This window comes from Lampetra planeri, chromosome 2 (assembly GCF_965212315.1).
Source record: "Lampetra planeri chromosome 2, kcLamPlan1.2.h2, whole genome shotgun sequence".
Taxonomy (NCBI): Eukaryota; Metazoa; Chordata; class Hyperoartia; order Petromyzontiformes; family Petromyzontidae; genus Lampetra; species Lampetra planeri.
In genome coordinates, this window is record NC_136108.1 from 36624292 (window position 1) to 36644402 (window position 20111).

The 20111-nt window shown below is 47.4% G+C and overlaps 1 protein-coding gene across 7 annotated transcripts in view; it reads left to right on the plus strand.

The window, feature by feature from the left end:
• Positions 1 to 20111, plus strand: part of L3MBTL3 (L3MBTL histone methyl-lysine binding protein 3) — a 50798-nt gene continuing 30687 nt past the window's right edge. For 2 of the 7 annotated variants that reach the window (XM_078614823.1, XM_078614872.1), the window contains exons 1-7: positions 1105 to 1239; positions 6768 to 6850; positions 8313 to 8482; positions 13033 to 13120; positions 13536 to 13716; positions 16002 to 16119; positions 20023 to 20104. In XM_078614823.1, coding sequence (XP_078470949.1) covers positions 1235 to 1239; positions 6768 to 6850; positions 8313 to 8482; positions 13033 to 13120; positions 13536 to 13716; positions 16002 to 16119; positions 20023 to 20104 — 727 coding nt within the window. In that variant the 5' untranslated portion in view covers positions 1105 to 1234. Of the gene's footprint in view, positions 104 to 999; positions 1069 to 1104; positions 1240 to 4213; positions 5458 to 6767; positions 6851 to 8312; positions 8483 to 13032; positions 13121 to 13535; positions 13717 to 16001; positions 16120 to 20022; positions 20105 to 20111 lie in introns of those variants that run through there. The other 5 variants (XM_078614866.1, XM_078614830.1, XM_078614838.1 and 2 more) reach the window with 5 other exon arrangements.

Here is a 20111-nt window from a genome sequence, read left to right on the forward strand (position 1 = left end):
TAAATTATTTCAGGGTAATACAGTTTGTGTTTCGCGTTAGATTTGTAAACAACTTTAGGGAATATTCACGATCCGGCACGGAGAGCGACAGCTTCAGCTGCAGGTGAGTTCCCGTGTCAGCATGAACGCGTGCCGCGCCGGGAGATCGCGCGCCTCACTGCCCCGATTGGTTTCGCGATTTGTGCCGCCCCCACGACGCGCGGATCGTGCCCCGACGGCTCTTGAACGTCCGCCTGAGCTCGGCCAGACGCCAAGCTCTGGTGCTACATTGACAATGACGGCGTGCCGCTGGTCCCATCATCACCATCATCATCAATAATAATAATGATGGTGGTGGTGATGGTATCTGTGCAGCAGTTGTCGCATGAGCAGCAATACCGGATGCCCGTCGAAGGAATTGAACTGGTGTGAGCAAACCGGTTAGAATTGCGTCGCGGGCTTTGCAGTGCGATAATTGTTATACAACTCCAGACGGTGAATGTGAGAGAGAGAGAATTAGCGATGTGAGAGTGGTGGCGGTGGGACGCGTCGTGAGGGAACCCGTGCCTGGTGCGCTGGGTGTGAAGGTTGCGAGTTTGCTAATGTCTCTCAGGAGGCGACTGAACAACGCTCGCTAGAAGGGGGTGCGCTGGGGGTGTTTTAGTCTCGGGGGTGCGCTGGGGGTGTTTTAGTCTCGGGGGTGCGCTGGGGGTGTTTTAGTTTAGGGGTGAAGAGGTGTATAGGGGGGCGGTGTAGAGGTGAATAGGGGGGCGGTGTAGAGGTGAGAGGCGATTTGGAGGCAGCGCGCATTGTGGAGGGAGACCTGAGCGCAGCAGAAACGTGACGAGAGCAGCACGAGGAGTGGGGGGGGGGGTCTGGGGAGCGAAGAAAGGGGACGAGGAGAACGAGGGGGGCGCTCAGTGATGAGGAGCAATGGGCGCGGGGGGGGCAGAGATAAGTAAAGGGGGGGGGGAGATGAAGAGGTGGGAGGGGGGCTGTGGGGGATGAGTGGCGGGGGTCTCTGTTCGCGCATGCGCAGAGGCCTCGCGAGGCCCATGCCGCTGCTGCCGGGAGGAGGAAACCGACCGGGTAAGAGACAGAGCGCAGGGAGGAGGTGGAGGACACTGGGGTGGTGGTGGTGGAGGTGTTGGTGGTGGACACTCGATGGTGGTGGTGGTGAACCCGCGAGATGACCCCGGACAGCAGCCACGGCGACACTCACTCACACAGCAGCAGCCAGCAGCACTAACAGCGAATGAAGTAAAGGGAATAGCTGAGCTTGCATGCGGAGTGCTTGTGTCCTGTGTGCGTCTTGTGTGCCGGCCTTAATAGGTGCTCGCTAACACAACCTGCCTTCACCAGCCTGCAGGGCTATACGGGGATCTTTGTCTTTGTGGTGTTGTTGTTGTAGTTTCTGTCTCTCCGCTATTCGCACTCTCGTCGCCTAAGTTGGAGGCGGTGGTCAGGCCCTGTTTGCTTCATTTCACACGCACATACTTTTGTTTTTCCCTTTATTCAAGGAGGAGGAGAAGGAGGTGTATATTGATACACACGAACACAAAATCAATATATTGCTGTTGCAATTGACGTAAAATTAGCGGTTGTAATAATTAAGGAAATATTTTAAAAACCATTCCCAGCGACATCGTCGAGTCGCGCTTCGATCAGCTCCGCCACTTGGGGGGGGGAGTCGCGCCCCGCGCTCTCCCCAATCTCAGCGGCCCTCTGGGGATGTCTTCATCATCTTCATCATCGTGCCCTTGTTAGAGTTGCCTGCTGGCATGTTTGTCTAAGTTTGTACAATTTAGTTTTGTCTAATTTAGTTTTGTCCAATTAATTTTTGTCTAATTTAGTTTTGTACAATTTAGTTTTGTCCAATTTTATGTTTTTCCTTTTCGGTGAATGTTTTGGCTTTGCATTGTCGGGTTTTGCCTCAGTCATGGATGTCCCCCACATTTTAACCAATAATGTGTTGTTAATGTTGGACGAAGGTGGAGTTTGTGAAATGGAGATTGCGATTGATTCGAGTTGAGGATTTATAGTGACAATTATAAATATATATCCGTAGAGAAGCAGGGTTAGCATCAGTAACAGGTTACTTTGATGATGTTGGTGGCCTTGCGTGTCCACGTCCAGCCATCAGCATCATCATCAGCCTCATCATCAGCAGCATAAGCCTCATCAGCAGCAGCATAAGCCTCATCATCAGCATCATCAGATGTAGCAACAACAAAAACTAAAATAAAAAGCCAGAGGGAAAGGGCAAAGACAAAAAAGCCCTCAAACACACCGGCTAAACAAAATGTGTCGGAGAGAGCTGGAGAACGGGGGAAGGAGGAGATGGTGGGCAAGGTGCGAGAGACGCGAGGGGGCGGAGGCAGCTGAGGGAGGTGAAGAGCAAAACGCGCTCAGGAATCCCTCCACGACTCCGCGCAGCGGCGGCGAGCTCCGCCATTTTGTCCTGGAGCCCCCCCCATCCCCCACTCCCCCCCACCCCCCATCCCCCGGCGGCGCGCGTCTTAGTGCCGCCCCCACCCCAGCAGCGTGCGCTGTGTGTGCTGTAAGTGTGCTGTGTAAGTGTGTGTGTGCTGTGTAAGTGTGTGTGCTGTGCAAGTGTGTGTAAGTGCGTGCTGTGTAAGTGTGCTGTGCGCGCTGTGTAAGTGTGCGCGCTGTGTAAGTGTGTACTGTGTGTGTGCTGTGTAAGTGTGTGTGTGTGTGCTGTGTAAGTGTGTGTGTGTGCTGTGTAAGTGTGTGTGTGCTGTGTAAGTGTGTGTGCTGTGTAAGTGTGTGTGTGTGCTGTGTAAGTGTGTGTGTGCTGTGTAAGTGTGTGTGTGCTGTGTAAGTGTGTGTGTGCTGTGTAAGTGTGTGTGCTGTGTAAGTGTGTGTGCTGTGTAAGTGTGTGTGCTGTGTAAGTGTGTGTGCTGTGTAAGTGCGTGCTGTGTAAGTGTGCTGTGTGTGTGTGTAAGTGCGTGCTGCATCAGTGTGCTGTGTAAGTGTGCGCGCTGTGTAAGTGCGCGCTGTGTAAGTGTGTGCGCTGGGTCTGTGCGTGTGTGCGCTGGGTCTGTGTAAGTGTGTGTGGGGAGCGGTAGCGTGTTGCAGTTGTCATCGCACAGCGTTCGGAACCCGGCGACCCGAGTTCGATTCCCGCTCACGGCCATCACAAACATTAGTGACAATGATCTGGAGCGGTGTGTGAACATCGCCACTTGGGAGACAAAGGCGACCGGGAGTGGTGTGGCCACCCGCATTTCGTGTGCCGAGTATGCCTTAATAGGTGATCACTAGCAGCACTTGCCCAAAGTCTATTTAGACTTTACGGGGGATATTGGTCTTAGCTGGGAAAATCACCAAACGCGTTAAACAAAGACAATAGCAGCAGCCGGCTGCACGTGTTTGATTTGATTTGTGTTCTATTCGATTTGTGTTTTGTCGCACCGAGGTGGTCAGTCGCGGCGGTGCTCTTACAATACTGTCTTGAAAAGTGTTCCACAGGGGGTCCCATTGCCAGTGTGTGTGTGGTGACACACACACACACTGCTTGGTGACACTCACACTGCTTGACACACACACACACACTACTTGGTGACACACACTACTTGGTGACACACACACACTGCTTGGTGACACACTGGTGACACACACACACTGCTTGGTGACACACACACACTGGTGACACACACACACACACTGCTTGGTGACACACACACACTGCTTGGTGACACACACACACTGCTTGACACACACACACACTACTTGGTGACACACACACTGCTTGGTGACACACACACACACTGCTTGGTGACACACACACACACTGCTTGGTGACACACACTGCTTGGTGACACACACACACTGCTTGGTGACACACACACACTGCTTGACACACACACACACTACTTGGTGACACACACACTGTTTGGTGACACACACACACACTGCTTGGTGACACACACACACACTGCTTGGTGACACACACTGCTTGGTGACACACACACACTACTTGGTGACACACACACACACTGCTTGGTGACACACACACTGCTTGGTGACACACACACTGCTTGGTAACACACACACACACTGCTTGGTGACACACACACACTGCTTGACACACACACACACTGCTTGGTGACACACACACACTGCTTGGTGACATACACACACTGCTTGGTGACACACTGCTTGACGACACACACTGCTTGGTAACACACACACACACACAGTGCTTGATGACACACACTGCTTGACACACACACACTGCTTGGTGACACACACTGCTTGACACACACACACTACTTGGTGACACACACACTGCTTGGTGACACACACACACTGCTTGGTGACATACACACACTGCTTGGTGACACACACACTGATTGGTGACACACACTGCTTGATGACACACACACTGCTTGACACACACACACACTGCTTGACACACACACACACTACTTGGTGACACACACTGCTTGGTGACACACACACTGCTTGGTGACATACACACTGCTTGGTGACACACTGCTTGACACACACACTGCTTGGTGACACACACACTACTTGGTGACACACACACACTGCTTGATGACACACACACTGCTTGACACACACACTGCTTGACACACACACACTGCTTGGTGACACACACACTGTTTGGTGACACACACTGGGTGCGCACACGAACACGTGCACGTGCCGCCGCGTGCGGTGCATGCGAGGCGCGTCACGGCGTTGCGTGAGTGCGTGGGGGTTTGAGTTGTGTGGGTCACGATGTGTCTTGAGTCTCTATGAGTCCGTGGGGTTTTGAGTTGTGTGGGTGACGATGTCTCTTGAGTCTCTATGAGTCCGTGGGGTTTTGAGTTGTGTGGGTGACGATGTCTCTTGAGTCTCTATGAGTGCGCGCTTATGTGAGTAGCGGAGTGTACAATCATGTTGGGGAGTGTGCGAGTCTTATGAGTGGGGTGTCGGTCCAGTATGCCTGAGAGCAAGTGTGAGAGTGTGTATCTATGGGTTTCTGTACACCGTGTAAGTACTCTATCAAGTATCCGTATGTGCATACTGTATACGTGAGTACATAACACGTGTGCCTGTGTGTATACTGTATCACTGCATGTGGCAGTATATGCGTGCCTGTGTGTATATTGTATTTGCGTGTCTGTGTGTTCATCTAGCTGTGTGCACGAGTGTGTGTGTTGTAATGCTGCTCCAGTCCTCGGCGTGGTTACTGGTGGTGGTGGTGACGGCGCAGAGAGAAAAGGCCCCTGAATATCCGGCTCGAATACTTCTCTTTTCCCTGCGTCTTGTCGCCCCCATTGTTTAAAGCGAAGCAGGCGCTGTAACACATGCGGCACGTACACGTGTGTACACTTAAACACGCAACACTTAAACACAAGCGCGCACACGCGCGCTGTATGCGCCCCCCCCCCCCGGTCGTCAGTCGTCGAGCTGTTCTCCGGCATTTACCAAAAGGACGTCGTCGTCGTAAGTTGTTTTATTTCGTTATAATTCTGCGTGGGCTTCGAGTCTACAGCCGCGGGTGTGTGGTCATTCGTGTGGCGAGCAAATGTCTCATTGTGTATTTGTTAATGGTTAAACATGCCGGGGTCGCGTTTGTTTAATCCAAATTGATGCTGTAACAAAGTACGTGGGAATTTAATTTGTCAGACAAAACAAATAAGCAGCGGCAATTTATTTCATTTTATTACTGTACATATTGTAGGCTCGTTTTAACGAAGCGCAGGTTAGTGTGTGTGAACATGTATTTTATAATAAATACATGTTTTTTCACGAGACCCTGGCACCGTGTCGAGGTCACGAGGAGACATGTGGGCAGCTGGGGTTGAGGAGCGTGCGCGTCTGTGCTGGAGGTGCTGCTGGGGCGCCGCCACTAAGATGGGCGCTGCTGGGGTTTTATTCCCATTGCCACCCAATTCGCGTGTCGCTCACGGACCCAGCGTCCTCCCCTCTTTGGCAAAACTATCACAAAAGTGGATCCATCATCATACCACGGCCAAAATGGCTTCCGCCAGCGCTGGCCGCTGCCAAATGGAGGAGCTCCATGGGAGATCATGGGGGACCCATGGGCAGCAGCAGCAGCTTTGCGAATCGTCTGTGCTCTGCAGGCAGATGATGTCTCCTCTGCGCCTCTCGCTGCCCACATTCAATACACAACTGCAGCAGCTCGGGGCAACTTTGTGCAGATTCCATAACTTCACACACCGTTGCCCCGTCTCACCAGAACAACAAAAACTCGTTTGCAATCCCCTCGGGTTCTGTTTTACACCTTCAGGGCTGATGCGTTTGATGATGTGTTTGGGTCGGTGTGCACTGCTTTAATATTTATTGTAATATTTTAGAAAAGTAATGTTGAGGCACTTGGTTTTTTGTTTTACCTCCAGTTACAATGAGTTGACCATTGTTTTTGTCGCATGTTTTTTTCTTTTATCTTTTTAAATCGCATCAATGCTTGTTTTTCATGGAAAAATATTCATCTTATTTAGAAATGAAAACTTATTCAACCGTGATTTTAAGTAAAGCAGAGTGTTTTTTGGTGTTGAGATTTTTCTTGTCACTTTAATATTTTTTTTCACAGCAATACTCAGCTTAATGTATTTTATACCAGTGACTTGAGTGTCTACCTACCGAGGCCATACAATCGCCTCGTGTGCGGCTGATAGGTGAATTGTTACACCGCAGGATCGCAGCAGGTGGCAGCACCTTGGAGAGGCCTCCATGTAGCAGTGGGTTGACCATGGCTGATGACTATGCTGAACAATTGTCCCTTTCTTTAGCAGGGCGTCGCAGAAGAACGGCTCGCACATCACAATGGAATCGGCCCCGGAGAAACCACATGCAGATGAGATTACACCCACTGGTGAGGGCTCGGAGTGTCCTTTGCACATTCAGCATCAGCAGTCACAGCCACAGGGAGCAGTCGTGATGTGGGCTCTTACACGTTTACGCATTGTTTTTTTTACCTTGGGATTTTCTTTGTCATTTATGCTTTGTGTTTATGTTTGTGTAGCTACATATACATGTTTGTGGTCAGTTAGACACTTGAGTCACTGACCCTCGCCAAGGAAGGAATAGCTAAGAATTTAACCAGTGTGTGGAACAATATATTATTTAATTTGTCCTCATATATGGGTTAATCTGCCAGCTGGATAACATTTTTCCACAGATAATGGAGATTCAACTTTATTGTATCCTGTGAGTGGCATGCTACAAATATATCGATTTATCAATTAAAATAAATGTTTTAAGCTGATGTTGAACAGTGTAACTCCTGTTTGACACGTAGTGTAACACAATGTTGCTGTTTGTGTTGACCTATTTAGCATGGACAGGACACTGAGTCAATTAAGTTATGCAAAACTGTTCACACCACCTTTTAAAATAATTTTGAGGCACAAGCGAAATGTTTGGCTGGACAAGGTAAAGCATGGTATTTTTAAATATCATTGACACATTTATTGTTTTCTTTGTTTCATATTCTTTACAATGGCAGTTTTTACTTTAGACTTTGGCCAAACTGCACCTCTCTTAGCTTAGATGCTCTCCTTGTGTTTTACCTTAATGCCTTGTTTTTTAGGCAAGAGGGCAGGGCAGGGGTCAGGCGTAGGCCTCTGCTTTATTAATGATGAAAGGCAAGTACCATCAGGGACTACAATGCATCTGTAATATGCAGCTGTTGTGCAAAATATAAGCAACGCTAGTTCCATTGCTTCATATTAAATGTTACGCAATATTTAAAAATTGTTACGTGCACAAACATACTATTTCACTTCAATTTTATGCTCACGATACTTGCACAAAGCTCTGTGCACAAGAATTGATAACTTATTTGGAAAATTTTAATTGAAGTTTCCGCAGCCTTGATTACAATTCACATGTGACGAGTCACACGTGCAGTTATACTGGAACAAATTTGAAATATGAACTTGTTTTTACAAGTTCAAGCAAGCCTGAATACTGATGAGACATTATGTTGAAATTGGTCTAGAATTTGCTTGTACTAAATCAATGCTACTGAAATTATTCACTCCCAGAAGAACATGGGGCCAATGGTTTGTGTAAAGAATAATGTTTTTTTTTTATGTGGAGAGAGATATTTGAAGGAGACAGCCTTATCTCTTTTGTTTTTACCGTTTTGTTCACTCTATTAGCCTAAATGTAACATTGTAGAATAATTTGCATACAACGTTTATTAATTTAAAGTACATTACTCCATTCTGACACACCCATGATGTGATGCATATCTGTTAACCAACGCATCATTACATGCCCAGTAGCAACAGCGCTGTGTGGTGGTCACATGTGCTGGTTTCATGCCGCAGATGCAGCCTCGTCCAAGGAGGTGCAGGTGAAGCTGGAGGCAGAGGAAGGTGCCCTGCCTGACAGTCCTCTCGGCAGTGATGGGGCAGTGCCAAGCCACCCGGACTTCGACGTGGTGGGAGCCATGGACTGGAGGGACGGTATCGGCACGTTGCCAGGCAGCACGCTCCGCGTGAGTCACCGGCAACCCACTCACAAGCACGACCGCCGACGGAGTTTGGGTTGGCCGGTCAATCACGCGCGCTAATTGAAAAAAGCTGCAAATTGGAGGCATTAGAAATTTGTAGATTTGTTAGAATTAATGTATGATTCTTGTCATAACTTGTATGCACTCTTTCAGAGGCAACGATGGACGTTGACATATGAGCATTGTGTTGTTTGTTCTTGCATTTGTGAATTCACACGCACCACCATTGAAGGCAAAAAGTATAATACGTATAATTGATATTGATATAGCTTCCAAATGCACACTCATATCAAGACACTGAGCAGAAAAAGTGGACACATGTTTTACATGTATATAGAAAGAGCGTTATAGGCAGATAAAAGAGAAAGGTCTTACAATGGAATTAAATGGCAGCAGAGAGTTGATCACGGTGTTCTGAGGGAAGAGAGCACCTCCAATTAGCATGTTTTGCTACGTACGATGCGAAAGAAGTTCAACATATATACATACATAAAGAAACAAGGCAGAATGAGCAACCTGCCACTGAGCAAAGGTTTTATGGAGTCTTGGATGGAAAGCCTTGGCTGCTGAAGCTGAGTGTGTGTAGAGGGGAAGAGTGAGATGATGGTAGAGTTGGGCAGAGGTGAGTCCAAGGAGGATCTTGAATATGCTGAGTGTGATCTTGAAGTTGATCCAGGATTGGACTCAGCTGGTGGAGGCATTGGAGTAATGTGGTCTCGTTGGTTATAAAAGGATGTTCTCTGTGTCCCCTTTCTGTAATATTTGTTCCTCGGACATTGACCTAATTACTTAAAATTTCGAAAAAATGTGATTTTTGGTTTATCAATCTAAACAATGGGAATCACTCTCCACTTCATGCCTTTCAGCAGCTCCTCTTGCCACGTCTGTGTGTGTAAATTAGCTCAAGCCGACGATGAACCACGTGACTTCTGTGTGGCCACCCCTCGCCTGAATCCCTCCCTGCCGCCCCCTTTAAAAACAGACACCGCTCCATGCAGCAGCGTAGACGCCCTATGTCGCCTCTTCCTGTCTTATTTCCTGACGCTTGGCTCTTGATTTTCAATTCCTTTTTAATCCTTTTCCGCTTATTTCTCATGCTTTCTTTCCTCCCTTTTTCTGTTCATTTTTATTAAATCCTTTATATTAAGTTCACTTGCTTGCGCGCTTACAACCGTGCAAATCTTTCGGTCGTTTTTTAACCCACTTCCCGTGATCCAATCGAGCTGACATTTTGCACACAGACTCGTTGTGCGTGACAATTTATTTTCGTGAAATTTTTTTTCCAAAATTGTACACTTTTTAGGAAAAAAAAAAATTATATTTAATTACCAATTGCTTAATGGTGGCAGGCAATAATCTGACCCATAGGTGGCAGCCATCTCAAGCCAGAGGACGAGAGGACTCTAGCCGCCCGTTTCAAAGACCAATGTCCTTATATACGACTTTCCTTATATTTAATTTAAAATACCAATGTGATAAAAATGAATAACTTACTCAAGAAAAACAGAAATTAATAATAAAATAAAACCGATGCCACGCATATAAAGGATTTATAGTGAAAAACTTTGTTTTTACGGGTTAATTTTTTTTCCATTCAAAGGCTATAGACCCCTTCCCATGGTGGGCCACAGGTAAAAAGTTGGGAGTGATTTTTTTAATTTAATCTGAAGATTTTATTTTTTAATCTCACATTTAATAAGTTGTATAGTCATAGTTTTAAACATTTGGAGTCTCAAGGACATAACATTGTTTCCCTCATTGTTTATCTTTAATTTCATTAATGTAGTTTTAAAGTGTTTGTACTTATTTTCAAATTGTAAAGCAGTCTGGTAGATCGAGTCCTCAATTTATATGTAGCATTTGTTCAGATTTTCACCTTTTTCTGTAATTACAGTGCTCCTCTAATGTTCCTTAGTGTGGTGGCCTTCAGCTTGTGTCCATCGTCTACCCTCTATAATTGGAGGATGTATGCACAGTAATCGTGCTGGTTCAGAGTGTCTGTTTCTCCATCAAGCGTTTTGCGCCTGCATCGCTGTGAACGTAGCAGCGTTCCCTGGTGCGACACGGCTCTGCCAAGGTAGTCCCAGAACCGCGTGCAATTGCGCGCGCGTGCCTTTGTACTCGCCAGACATGCTGGGGCACCGCGCTCTGCTTGCCGAGTAAATGACACGTGACCCATTGTGCCTGATGTGTGCCCGGCGGTTGTCGCGACCCACGTGCCATTTATCTCCCATTGCCCAGCATTTTTGTGAAATTGACAGTTTGTAGCCACCACTTGCGCCAGCCGGTTGTCCCAACTCAACGCTGTCACCCTTTGCCCTAAATGTGGCGTTCAAGCTGGCTGACATGTCCATAGCTGTGCTAAAATAAATGGCAGCGTATTTTGGTCGTCCCTTTGTACAACTTGGAAACACCTTGCATTGCTGAAGGGACAAAACAGGCTGCTGGATTTATTTATTGATGTTTTTCACTGTCTTGTTATGTGTGTACTGTGCGTGTCAGTTATGTTATTGGTCTACAAAAATGTCAGTGCAACACAAAGTCGAGTTGTGTGCAATATTGGTACATTGCAGAATTAAGGTGGTATTTTATTACATACAGGAGACCTATATTCTTGGTTCTTTCGGTAAAGTCACGTCGAAGGGAAATAATAAAATAATACAAATATATATATTTTTATTGTTTTTTATTTTTTAGATTTTTATTATTTTATTACTTCCCTTCTACGTGACTTTACCGAAAGAACCAAGAATATGAATCCCTGCAGTCACGAAAGCTTTAAATCAAAATACAGGAGACCGTTGAATATCATGGGGGTTACGTTCTTGGAAAGTTCCGCGAAAGTCAAAACCGCAAATATTCAATACTTAGCCTTACATAAGTAAGACACATTATACATTGAAATAACTACTATACTGTATGCCAAAAAAATGAATATTTTAAATAAACATGTAAAAACCTAATACAAAAAACATTCCTAGACAATAAATAGTATTCTAAGTACTGTTCTTCCCAGTGATGATGATCCAAAGCGGATCTGTTGTGTGGTTTTCCACGAGTGGAGGAGCGGTATTGCTTCGGTTAGTGTGCTGCACTACGAACCCAGCGACCCGAGTTCGATTCCCACTCATGCCCAACAACAATGACCATTATCTAAATCGGCCCTGGGTCATTCCCTAGGTACCTGGTGCGTTGTTTAAACATTGCCACTGGGGAGACAAAGGCGGCCGGTCTGTTGATAAGTTATGAGTTTTTTTTCTAAGTAGAGTTGCTTTTAGCATTGCAAAGTATAATTTGTTTTCCTGACACTTGAGCACTGCGCTCCCTGCTTGCATAATCCTCACTAACAATATTGATGCTGCAAGAACACCCTGATTCACCATCCTTGGCCTTTAAGTCCTCAAACAAACCTGGTGCCTTTGCCTGGATCACCAGTAAACTGAGAGGAATATGGGGCTGATGTTGATCAATCCACACTGATAACATGCGCTCCATATATCCTGCTGCAAAGCAGGATAACGATTCTAATTTGTATTCTTTGGGTCTTTCGGTAAAACCACGTAGATAGAAATTCAATAATAAAAAAAATTAAAATATTTTTCCCTGCCTCAGCAGCTCTCCCGCTATATTTTTTCACCTGATGGCGATTGCTTGTGTTGAAACGTCGTGATATTTTTTTTTATTTTTCTATCTAAGTGGCTTTACCGAAAGACCCAAAGAATATGAATTCCTGCAGTCACGAAAGCTTAGTCAAGATTCTAATTTGGTTTACAAAGTGATCACCTTCCTCCACATCACGGCACTTGAAACAGTAGGATCAGTGATAAATTACCTCCCCATATGAAAACAAAAACAGTCCACAAACTGAGGTGAGGGTGCTCCGCCGCTCACTCTATCATTCCGCTCACCTGTGCAGCCCAAGAAAGCGCGAGAACTCTCGCACTACGTTCTGGCTGCTTAGAGATACACCGGGCCGGTAGGGGGCATTGCCTAGCAACGTACGTGCTGTGCAGCCGCCTCGCTCTCCGCCGTGGAAAGTAGTTACCCACGGCAGCGACGTTGTAGCGACACCACACGACGTTAGATGCATATGTGGGTAGTGATTCATCCGCGACTTTGTAGATAAATAACGTTAAACCGGCCGACGTTATAAGCGAAGAGTCACTGTATAAGGGACACTTTTTCACTCTTGCAAGATTTCATATTCCTATTATTTCCAAATGTAAAATTTGAGCCACATTTTTCAATGCAGTCTTAAAATAAGTTACAATCCTGTTTTGTTCCAATGCTATCTGTTTTAAATAAGGGCCACTGGCCAAACCTCACCTGGTATTATTCTGTATTCAAATATCAGGCAGCATTTGTGAACGGTAATGACAATGGGAGATTATTTCCAGTTGATGCACAGCAGGCACTTTGCGTTGCCCTTGCGATTTTGTTGAAAAATGCATAATTTGAAAGTTTAAATTATCATTCTGTGTTATTATTCTTCAATTGTGTGCTCGCGCATGTGCTCGTGTCGTCATGTGATTCAGTTCCGTATTAACGAGTTCGGCACGCTGGAGATCGTCTCTCCCGAGGAGTCTGCGGCCATGGAGGGCTCGTGGAACGCAGGCCAAGGCGGTGAGCGCTGCAAGCACTCATCTGTTACCGGGGTCTCATTGTCGCCCGATTTCCACACGTAGTTACGTGCGTGGGTGCGTCGTTGTGGGAGGATAATTTTTCTACTAGGTATACATTTCTGGGTTTATTGACGTTAAATTGAGCCAGGTGGCGCAGGAGTTAGAATACTCGTCTCCCAACTGAGGGTCAACAGTATGATTTATTTACGGTCAATAAAATTAGGACCACTTTGCGAGAAGTTACCGGTGGTTGCTCTATGGATTCACTCGCCTTGCTATAGGAATGTGGAAGTTCCACCACTATCTGAGGGCTGTGAGTGGGAGATTAGCAGTGCAGTTGTGTTCGTTTGACCAGGAAGTCACTTTCACTTTCGTGTCTCACTGGGTTTTACCGTGGCTCCCTGTGCCGGTGCCAGGTCCTCCAGGCGAGGGCGTCGGTCGACCGAAGGAGGAGCCGCCGGGCGGCGCGGACGAGCTGCCAAGTATGGAGGGTATCTGCTGCTGCGAGCAGTGTGGGCACTACGGTACTGCTGAAGAGTTCTTCCAGGAAGGACGCTTCTGTAGCGACAAGTGCGCATGCATCTTCACTACAGAGAAGTACGCGCCCTCGGACCCCCCGCCCTTCTACCTAACCCCGTCACCCGCCTCTTCGGTGTAATAGTTAGCACATTGGACTTGCAAACCAAAATTCATCAGTTTAATTTGAGCTTCACAGTATTATAGCAAGTAAAATTAAGTTTTAAACAACAAAAAGTATGCACCCGTGGAAATAGAGACCGCACTGAACAAAAACAGTTATTCGCGACAGGTGTAACGATTCCTCAGCATCATCAAACATGATCCTGTGCTGAATGAAGGCCTTGCCTTTCCATCGCTATCTCTCGCTGTGTTGGGACTTGGTAATGCATCTTGCACCTACCTACAAGTTCATTGCTCCATCGACGGACATCCTCCCGCACGCATTCCACGTCTTAGCTGCCACCGCGTCCTTATTTGTTTCCATGGGTCATCCCTGCTAGAGGCTTGAGAAGGTATTTCATCCAGTAGTGGATTGATTAGGGCCGATGATGAGTTGAATTGACTTGAAGCTGATTTAAAGTTTGGATGAGTGTGGTTGCTGTCGTTCACCAGTAGTGGATCTTTGTTCGTTTGGCAGCTCTAAGAATTCATGCTCTGACTTAATTCTGCAAGTTTTGGTTGCTGCTGTCACTCCACAATCCGATACATTTTCACAACTGGGGGTTACAATTCATGAATTATTGAATGTTTTGGTGCATGTGGAATCTGGTGTTATCAATCTATAGAATCTATAATTGTATAAACATAAATAAATCAGAAATAATCGATGTTATGCGCAATTTGTTGCATGTTTTATGAGCATAAGAATCAATTTTAATAAATTATTAAATCCTTATAATTTATCCACAAGCATGTAACTTTGGACACGATGACATGCTGATTTTTATTTTTTTAAATATAAACATCAATCTATGAACACAAAAGCAATTGATACTTGGGCAGATAACCATCTTCTCGCTGAGGGTGTCACAGACACTACATTACACCCTTTCCCTGTTGCATCTTCGTACAGGGAGTCGGGATGACTGGCTAGGTTGTAGTGGGCCGACCCTATGATCTAATATTCGATCCATGATCGTCCACTTTACAAAATATTGTTATGATTTGTTGTGATTATATTTGCTAATGTTATATTTTTTTAATATTGAAAAATTTATGACAGTATGTATTATAATTTGCGACAATTAATATCATAAATCAATAACTACTATCCATCTAGATGTTTGTCATCGCTGTAGTAAACAAATTATGTTAGTGATGCTTCAAATCAAAATCTCAAAATCTTTTTTTAGATGGGAGGAATCTAATGAGCTTATGAAGCTCTTTTTCACCGATGTCCAGTAGAGGCGCGTCAGCAATTTGACACTGGTGCTCGAGGACAAATAACACAAATCTCAACACGTTCGTCAATAAGTCTGTGGTGTAAAAAACATATGTTAATATGCAAAGTTTTTGCCATTGACCCTTCTTCATAGCACGATAGTATTTCATTTGATTATTTAGATAGGTATTGTATTTGCAGTATGTGCGATTTGGCCACAGTGAGTAGTCTGATTTACACGTGAGGGCGTCAGGTGCGGTGATGGAGCTGTGCCGATGTGCGGTGCCCTCGCGCACCTCCCCTTTTAATCTTCCTGTGCCCCTAATCCTCTTAACTGGCACATGGAGTGGCTCTCAGAGCGGCCCTGTTGCTCAAACCCACGAGGAATGCCAACCGCGAACAAGGGAAACCCCACGTCTTGCGCGGTGGTGATGTTTGTGGTATGGTGCCAACGGGCGATGGCTCACTCATGCTTTAGAGTTGTGTCAGATTGCCTAAGGCAGCATAGATTTGTCTGTCTACAACAGCGATGGGAAATCATTTCCTGACCGAGGGCTGAATATTTCAAATACCTTGGTCTACAAATTAACATGATAACCTTTGCATTATCCAATTCTAATGCAAAAAGTACATGTTGACCTAATATAAAGAGGCCGTTGCAGTTTACAGAAGTGAGTACGTGTAGCGCTAACATTTTAAACATTGTTGCTAAGTCAAAATATTCCCCTCTAGTACCGATTAGTGTGGCAAGGATGCTTGCAGTAATAGATAAATATCGTTTTCGGACCGTTTGCCAGTGGTGGTCCTCGTGTGGCCTTATGCGGGGCCGTAGGTTTCCCACCCCTGGTCTACAATATAAGAGCTCGTTGAGTGTTTGCATTGCGTCTTTAACGTCGCACGTGAGAGAGGGAATGTGATAATATTTCTGGGTGTATTTTGGTCTTGAGAGCAGGGTGTTATGTGCCTTATTTAACATGTGTAGGCCAGGGCAGGTAAGCAGCGTCGACACCAGAGCCTCGGACGCCAAGAAACGCGGGCGGAAGCTGAGCCTGAACACGCGAGCCGACCCCGAGCAGATGTCAAATGGCGACGATCGCCTGGTAAAAGTCACACCCGTCTCCATGCCGGGCAACACTTGTGCAGGACCCTATTTCTATAGCTCCCACAGTTATCTGCATCTGTCAATGTTTGCTGCTTCCTGTATGTCTGTTTGTCCCTGTGTCTGTCTCTCCATGTGTTTGTGTCATTGTTCGTTCGTTTCTCAATCCGCTTGTCCTTGTTAGGGTTGCGGCAGCAGCATGTTAGTAGACTAGCTCTTCCTGGTGAGTTCCCAGGCCAGCTGAGAGACATAGTCCCGCCAGCGTGTCCTGGGCCGGCCCCGAGGTCTTCGTCCAGTGGGACGTGCCCGGTAGAGTTCCAGGGGGGGCATCCTTACAAGGTGCCTGAACAACCCTCAACTTGCTCCTCTTGATCCAGAGGAGCAGCGGCTCGACTCTGAGCCTCTCCTGGATTACCAAGCGCCTCACCCGATCACGGAAAGTGAGCCCAGAAACCCTGCGGAGAAACCTCATTTCGGCCCCTTGTATCCGCGATCTCATCCTTTCAGTCATTACCAAAAGCTCATGACCATAGGATAGGGTGGGAATGTAGATCGACCTGTAAACCTAGAGCTTTGGTCGAGAGCTCAGCTCCCGCTTCACGACCAAGGAACGGTACAGTGCCCGCAACACTGCAGATGCCACATCGATCCGCCGGCTGATCTCCCGCTCCCACTTACCATCGCTCGCGAAAGAGACTCTGAGGTATTTAAACTTCTCCACTAAAGGGCAGCTGTTCCCCCCTCACCTGGAGAAAACATGACCTCAAGATTTGGAGGTGCTGATCCTCATCCCAGCTGCTTCACACTCGGCATCAAAAGGTTCAAGTACACGCTTGAGATCACTGACTGACGAGGCAAAGAGGACAACGTCATCTGCAAAAGCAGCGACGCCACCTCCATGCTCTCCATACCTGGGGCTGCGCCTTGATAGCCTGTCCATGAAAATCACAAACAGGATTAGAGACAAGACTCACCCTTAGCGGAGTCCAACACCCACAGTGAACGACTTTGATTTAACACCAAGAATATGGACACAGCTCTCACTCTGCGAATAGAGGGACTGGATATCGCACAAAAGTGGCACCGGTACAGCATACTCCCACAGCACCTCCCACAAGACATTGCGGGGAACACGGTTATATGCCTTCAAGTCTACAAAGCAGAGGTAGACTGGAGATGCATACTTCCATGACCCCTCAAATATCTGTGAGAGGGAAAAGAGCTGGTCCATTGTTCTAACATCATGACGAAATCCGCATTGTTCCTCCTGAATCTGAGGCTCGACCACGGGGCGGAGCCTCCTCTCGAGCACTCTGACATAGGCTTTACCTGGGATGCTGAGGAGTGCGATCCCTCTGTAGTTGGAGCACACCCTCTGGTCCTCTTTTTTAATAATGGGAACCACGACCCCGGTTTGCCAGTCCAGAGGTACTGTACCCACCTTCCATGCAAAATTGAAGAGGCTTATTAACCACGACACTCCTATACTGTCCTGCGCTTTCAACAACTCTGGGCGAATCTCGTCCACCCCAGCAACTTTGCCGCTATGAAGTTCCCTTGACCACCACAGTAACTTCAGCAATCGTGATGGATCTGACCTCCCCAACTGTTTCCAGGGCTGCCTCCTGAAAGAAGGGCATGTCCACAGGGTTGAGAAGCTCCTCAAAGTGTCCCTTCCACCTCTCGACTATCTCCCTAGTTGAGGTCAATGTTTCGCCACCCTTACTGAAAACAGCCTGAGCCACGTTCCGTCAACCCCTCCTAAGGCATTGTATGGTTTGCTGGAACATCTTTGAGGCTGCTCGGTAGTCCCTCTCCATGGCCTCTCCAAACTCCTCTCACGCCCCCGGGGCTTTCGCTTCAGCGACTGCTGCAGCTGCCGCCCTCTTGGCAAACCGGTACCTCTCAATCGAGTCGGGAGACGTTTTTCCGAGTAGAGCTCGGAAAGCCTCCTTCTTCAACTTGACAGCTTCCCTCACTGCTGGTGTCCACCAGCGGGTCCTCGGTTTGCCACCATGACAGGCACTGACTGCCTTCAGGCCATGGCTTTTCACAGCTGCATCCCCAATCGTGATCGTGAACATCATCCACTCGGACTAAATGTCCACGACCACCCCTGAAGTGCAGGATAAGTTTTTCCGGAGGTGGAAGTTGAAATCTTTTATGCACTGGGTCTTCCGCCAGACGTTCACAGAAAACCCGCACTATTCGTTGGGGCCTTCCACGTCATCTGGTCGGTGCCCCATGCATCGCATCCAACTTACCACCAGGTGGTGATCAGTTGACAGCTCTGCCTCTCTCTTCACCCGAGTGTCGAGAACATACGGCGTTAGGTCCGATGATACAACTGTAATAAAGGTCGTGAAAGCGACTTCTGGAATCCGGTCTTTATTTGTCTTTCCTTCACAACACTTCTGTCTTACCCCTTCACGCTGCTAGCAGACAGCGTGAGAGGGAGAGAGAGAGAGAGAGACACGCGCGGCCACGTGGCAGCCTGGACCCCGCTCCAGCGTGGCCTCACCCTCCGTTCGTTCCAGATCTGACCACGTGTTGTCCGTCTCCACCCCTTTTAATACCCGGGTCACGTGGTACCTTTCCACCTATCCTGGTTAACCTCCATGGAATCTTCTAGACTCCATCGTACGATCCCAGGACCGCGCCCCTGACTCGTCCCCCCATTGGCTGTGGCTAAAGCCAGCAGATCCAATCCTCTACTTACAGATGTCACCTTCCCATTACATCAGGGCCACGCCCCTAGACTTCCCCCCATTGGCTATGGGCCAGGACCGGTAGAGCCAATCATCGTAACGAGGTGTGATCCATCAACCACCCGGATATATCCTCACATTACACAACTATGAAGTCAATCATTGACCATCGGCCCAAGGTGCTCTGGCACCAAGTACACTTATGAGCATCCTTGTGTTTGAACATGGTATTTGTTATTAACTTGCACAGAATTCCAATAACATCTCACGATTTGGGATCAGATCGGGGGGGGGGGGGCATTCCTCCCAATCACGCCTCTCCAGGTATCTCCATCGTTTCCCACGTGAGCATTGAAGTCGCCCAGTCAGACTACGGAGGCGGAACTCTGCCAAGCACTGCGCCCACTGTCTCCAAGAAGGCCGAATACTCTAAACTGCTGTTTGGTGCATAAGCACAGACAACAGTCAGAGCTTCCCCTCCTGAGACGCGAAGTCTCATTGAGGCGACCCTCTCATCCACTGGGACAATCTCCAGCTGAACAGCACCCAGCCGGGGGCTTGTGAGTATCCCCACACCCGCCTGGGGCCTCTTACCAGGGGTCACTCCGGAATAGGAGAGAGATCGAGAAGTTTGGTTCCAGTGACGATGCTGTGCGTGGAGGTGAGACCAACTATATCTAGTCGGTACCTTTCCACCTCCATCAGCTCTGGCTCCTCCCCCCCCCCAGTGACATGGCATTCCACATCCCACTAGCGAGTGTCCATCGCCAAGGTCTAATCCGTCTGAGACTATCCCTCTCCCTGCCATACTGGCATCGCACCCCCACCCCTCCCTCTTCATCCTGTGGATGGTGGGCCCACAGGGTGGTCTTTGTGTCTGTTTCTGTCAAGGCCTCTTGCCATGTGAATATTTTTTTGTTTCTCTGTCTCTTCATGGTTGGCTCATTCTGTGCCTTTTCAGTATGTGTCTGTGTCTTTAGACAGCTCTCACTAGCAATCTGTAGTGACGTACTGAAAACATATATGTGTCACGACATATATATAGGACTTTCCCACACCTCCGATTAACACGGTTGGCTACGTACAGTGCAATATATATACTGTACATAGGAACACACGAATGTAAGCACAATCTTCTATTTAAAAGCAGAAAGCTCTGGGTAGACAACATCTCAGCTTGGTTGTGTTTGCTGCAGGAGAAGCGGGGAGACCTCAAGATGAAGATCAAAGTCCCCAGCCCTGTGGAGGCACCAATCAAACTGCGCCGTCACTCTGAGGGTAACGA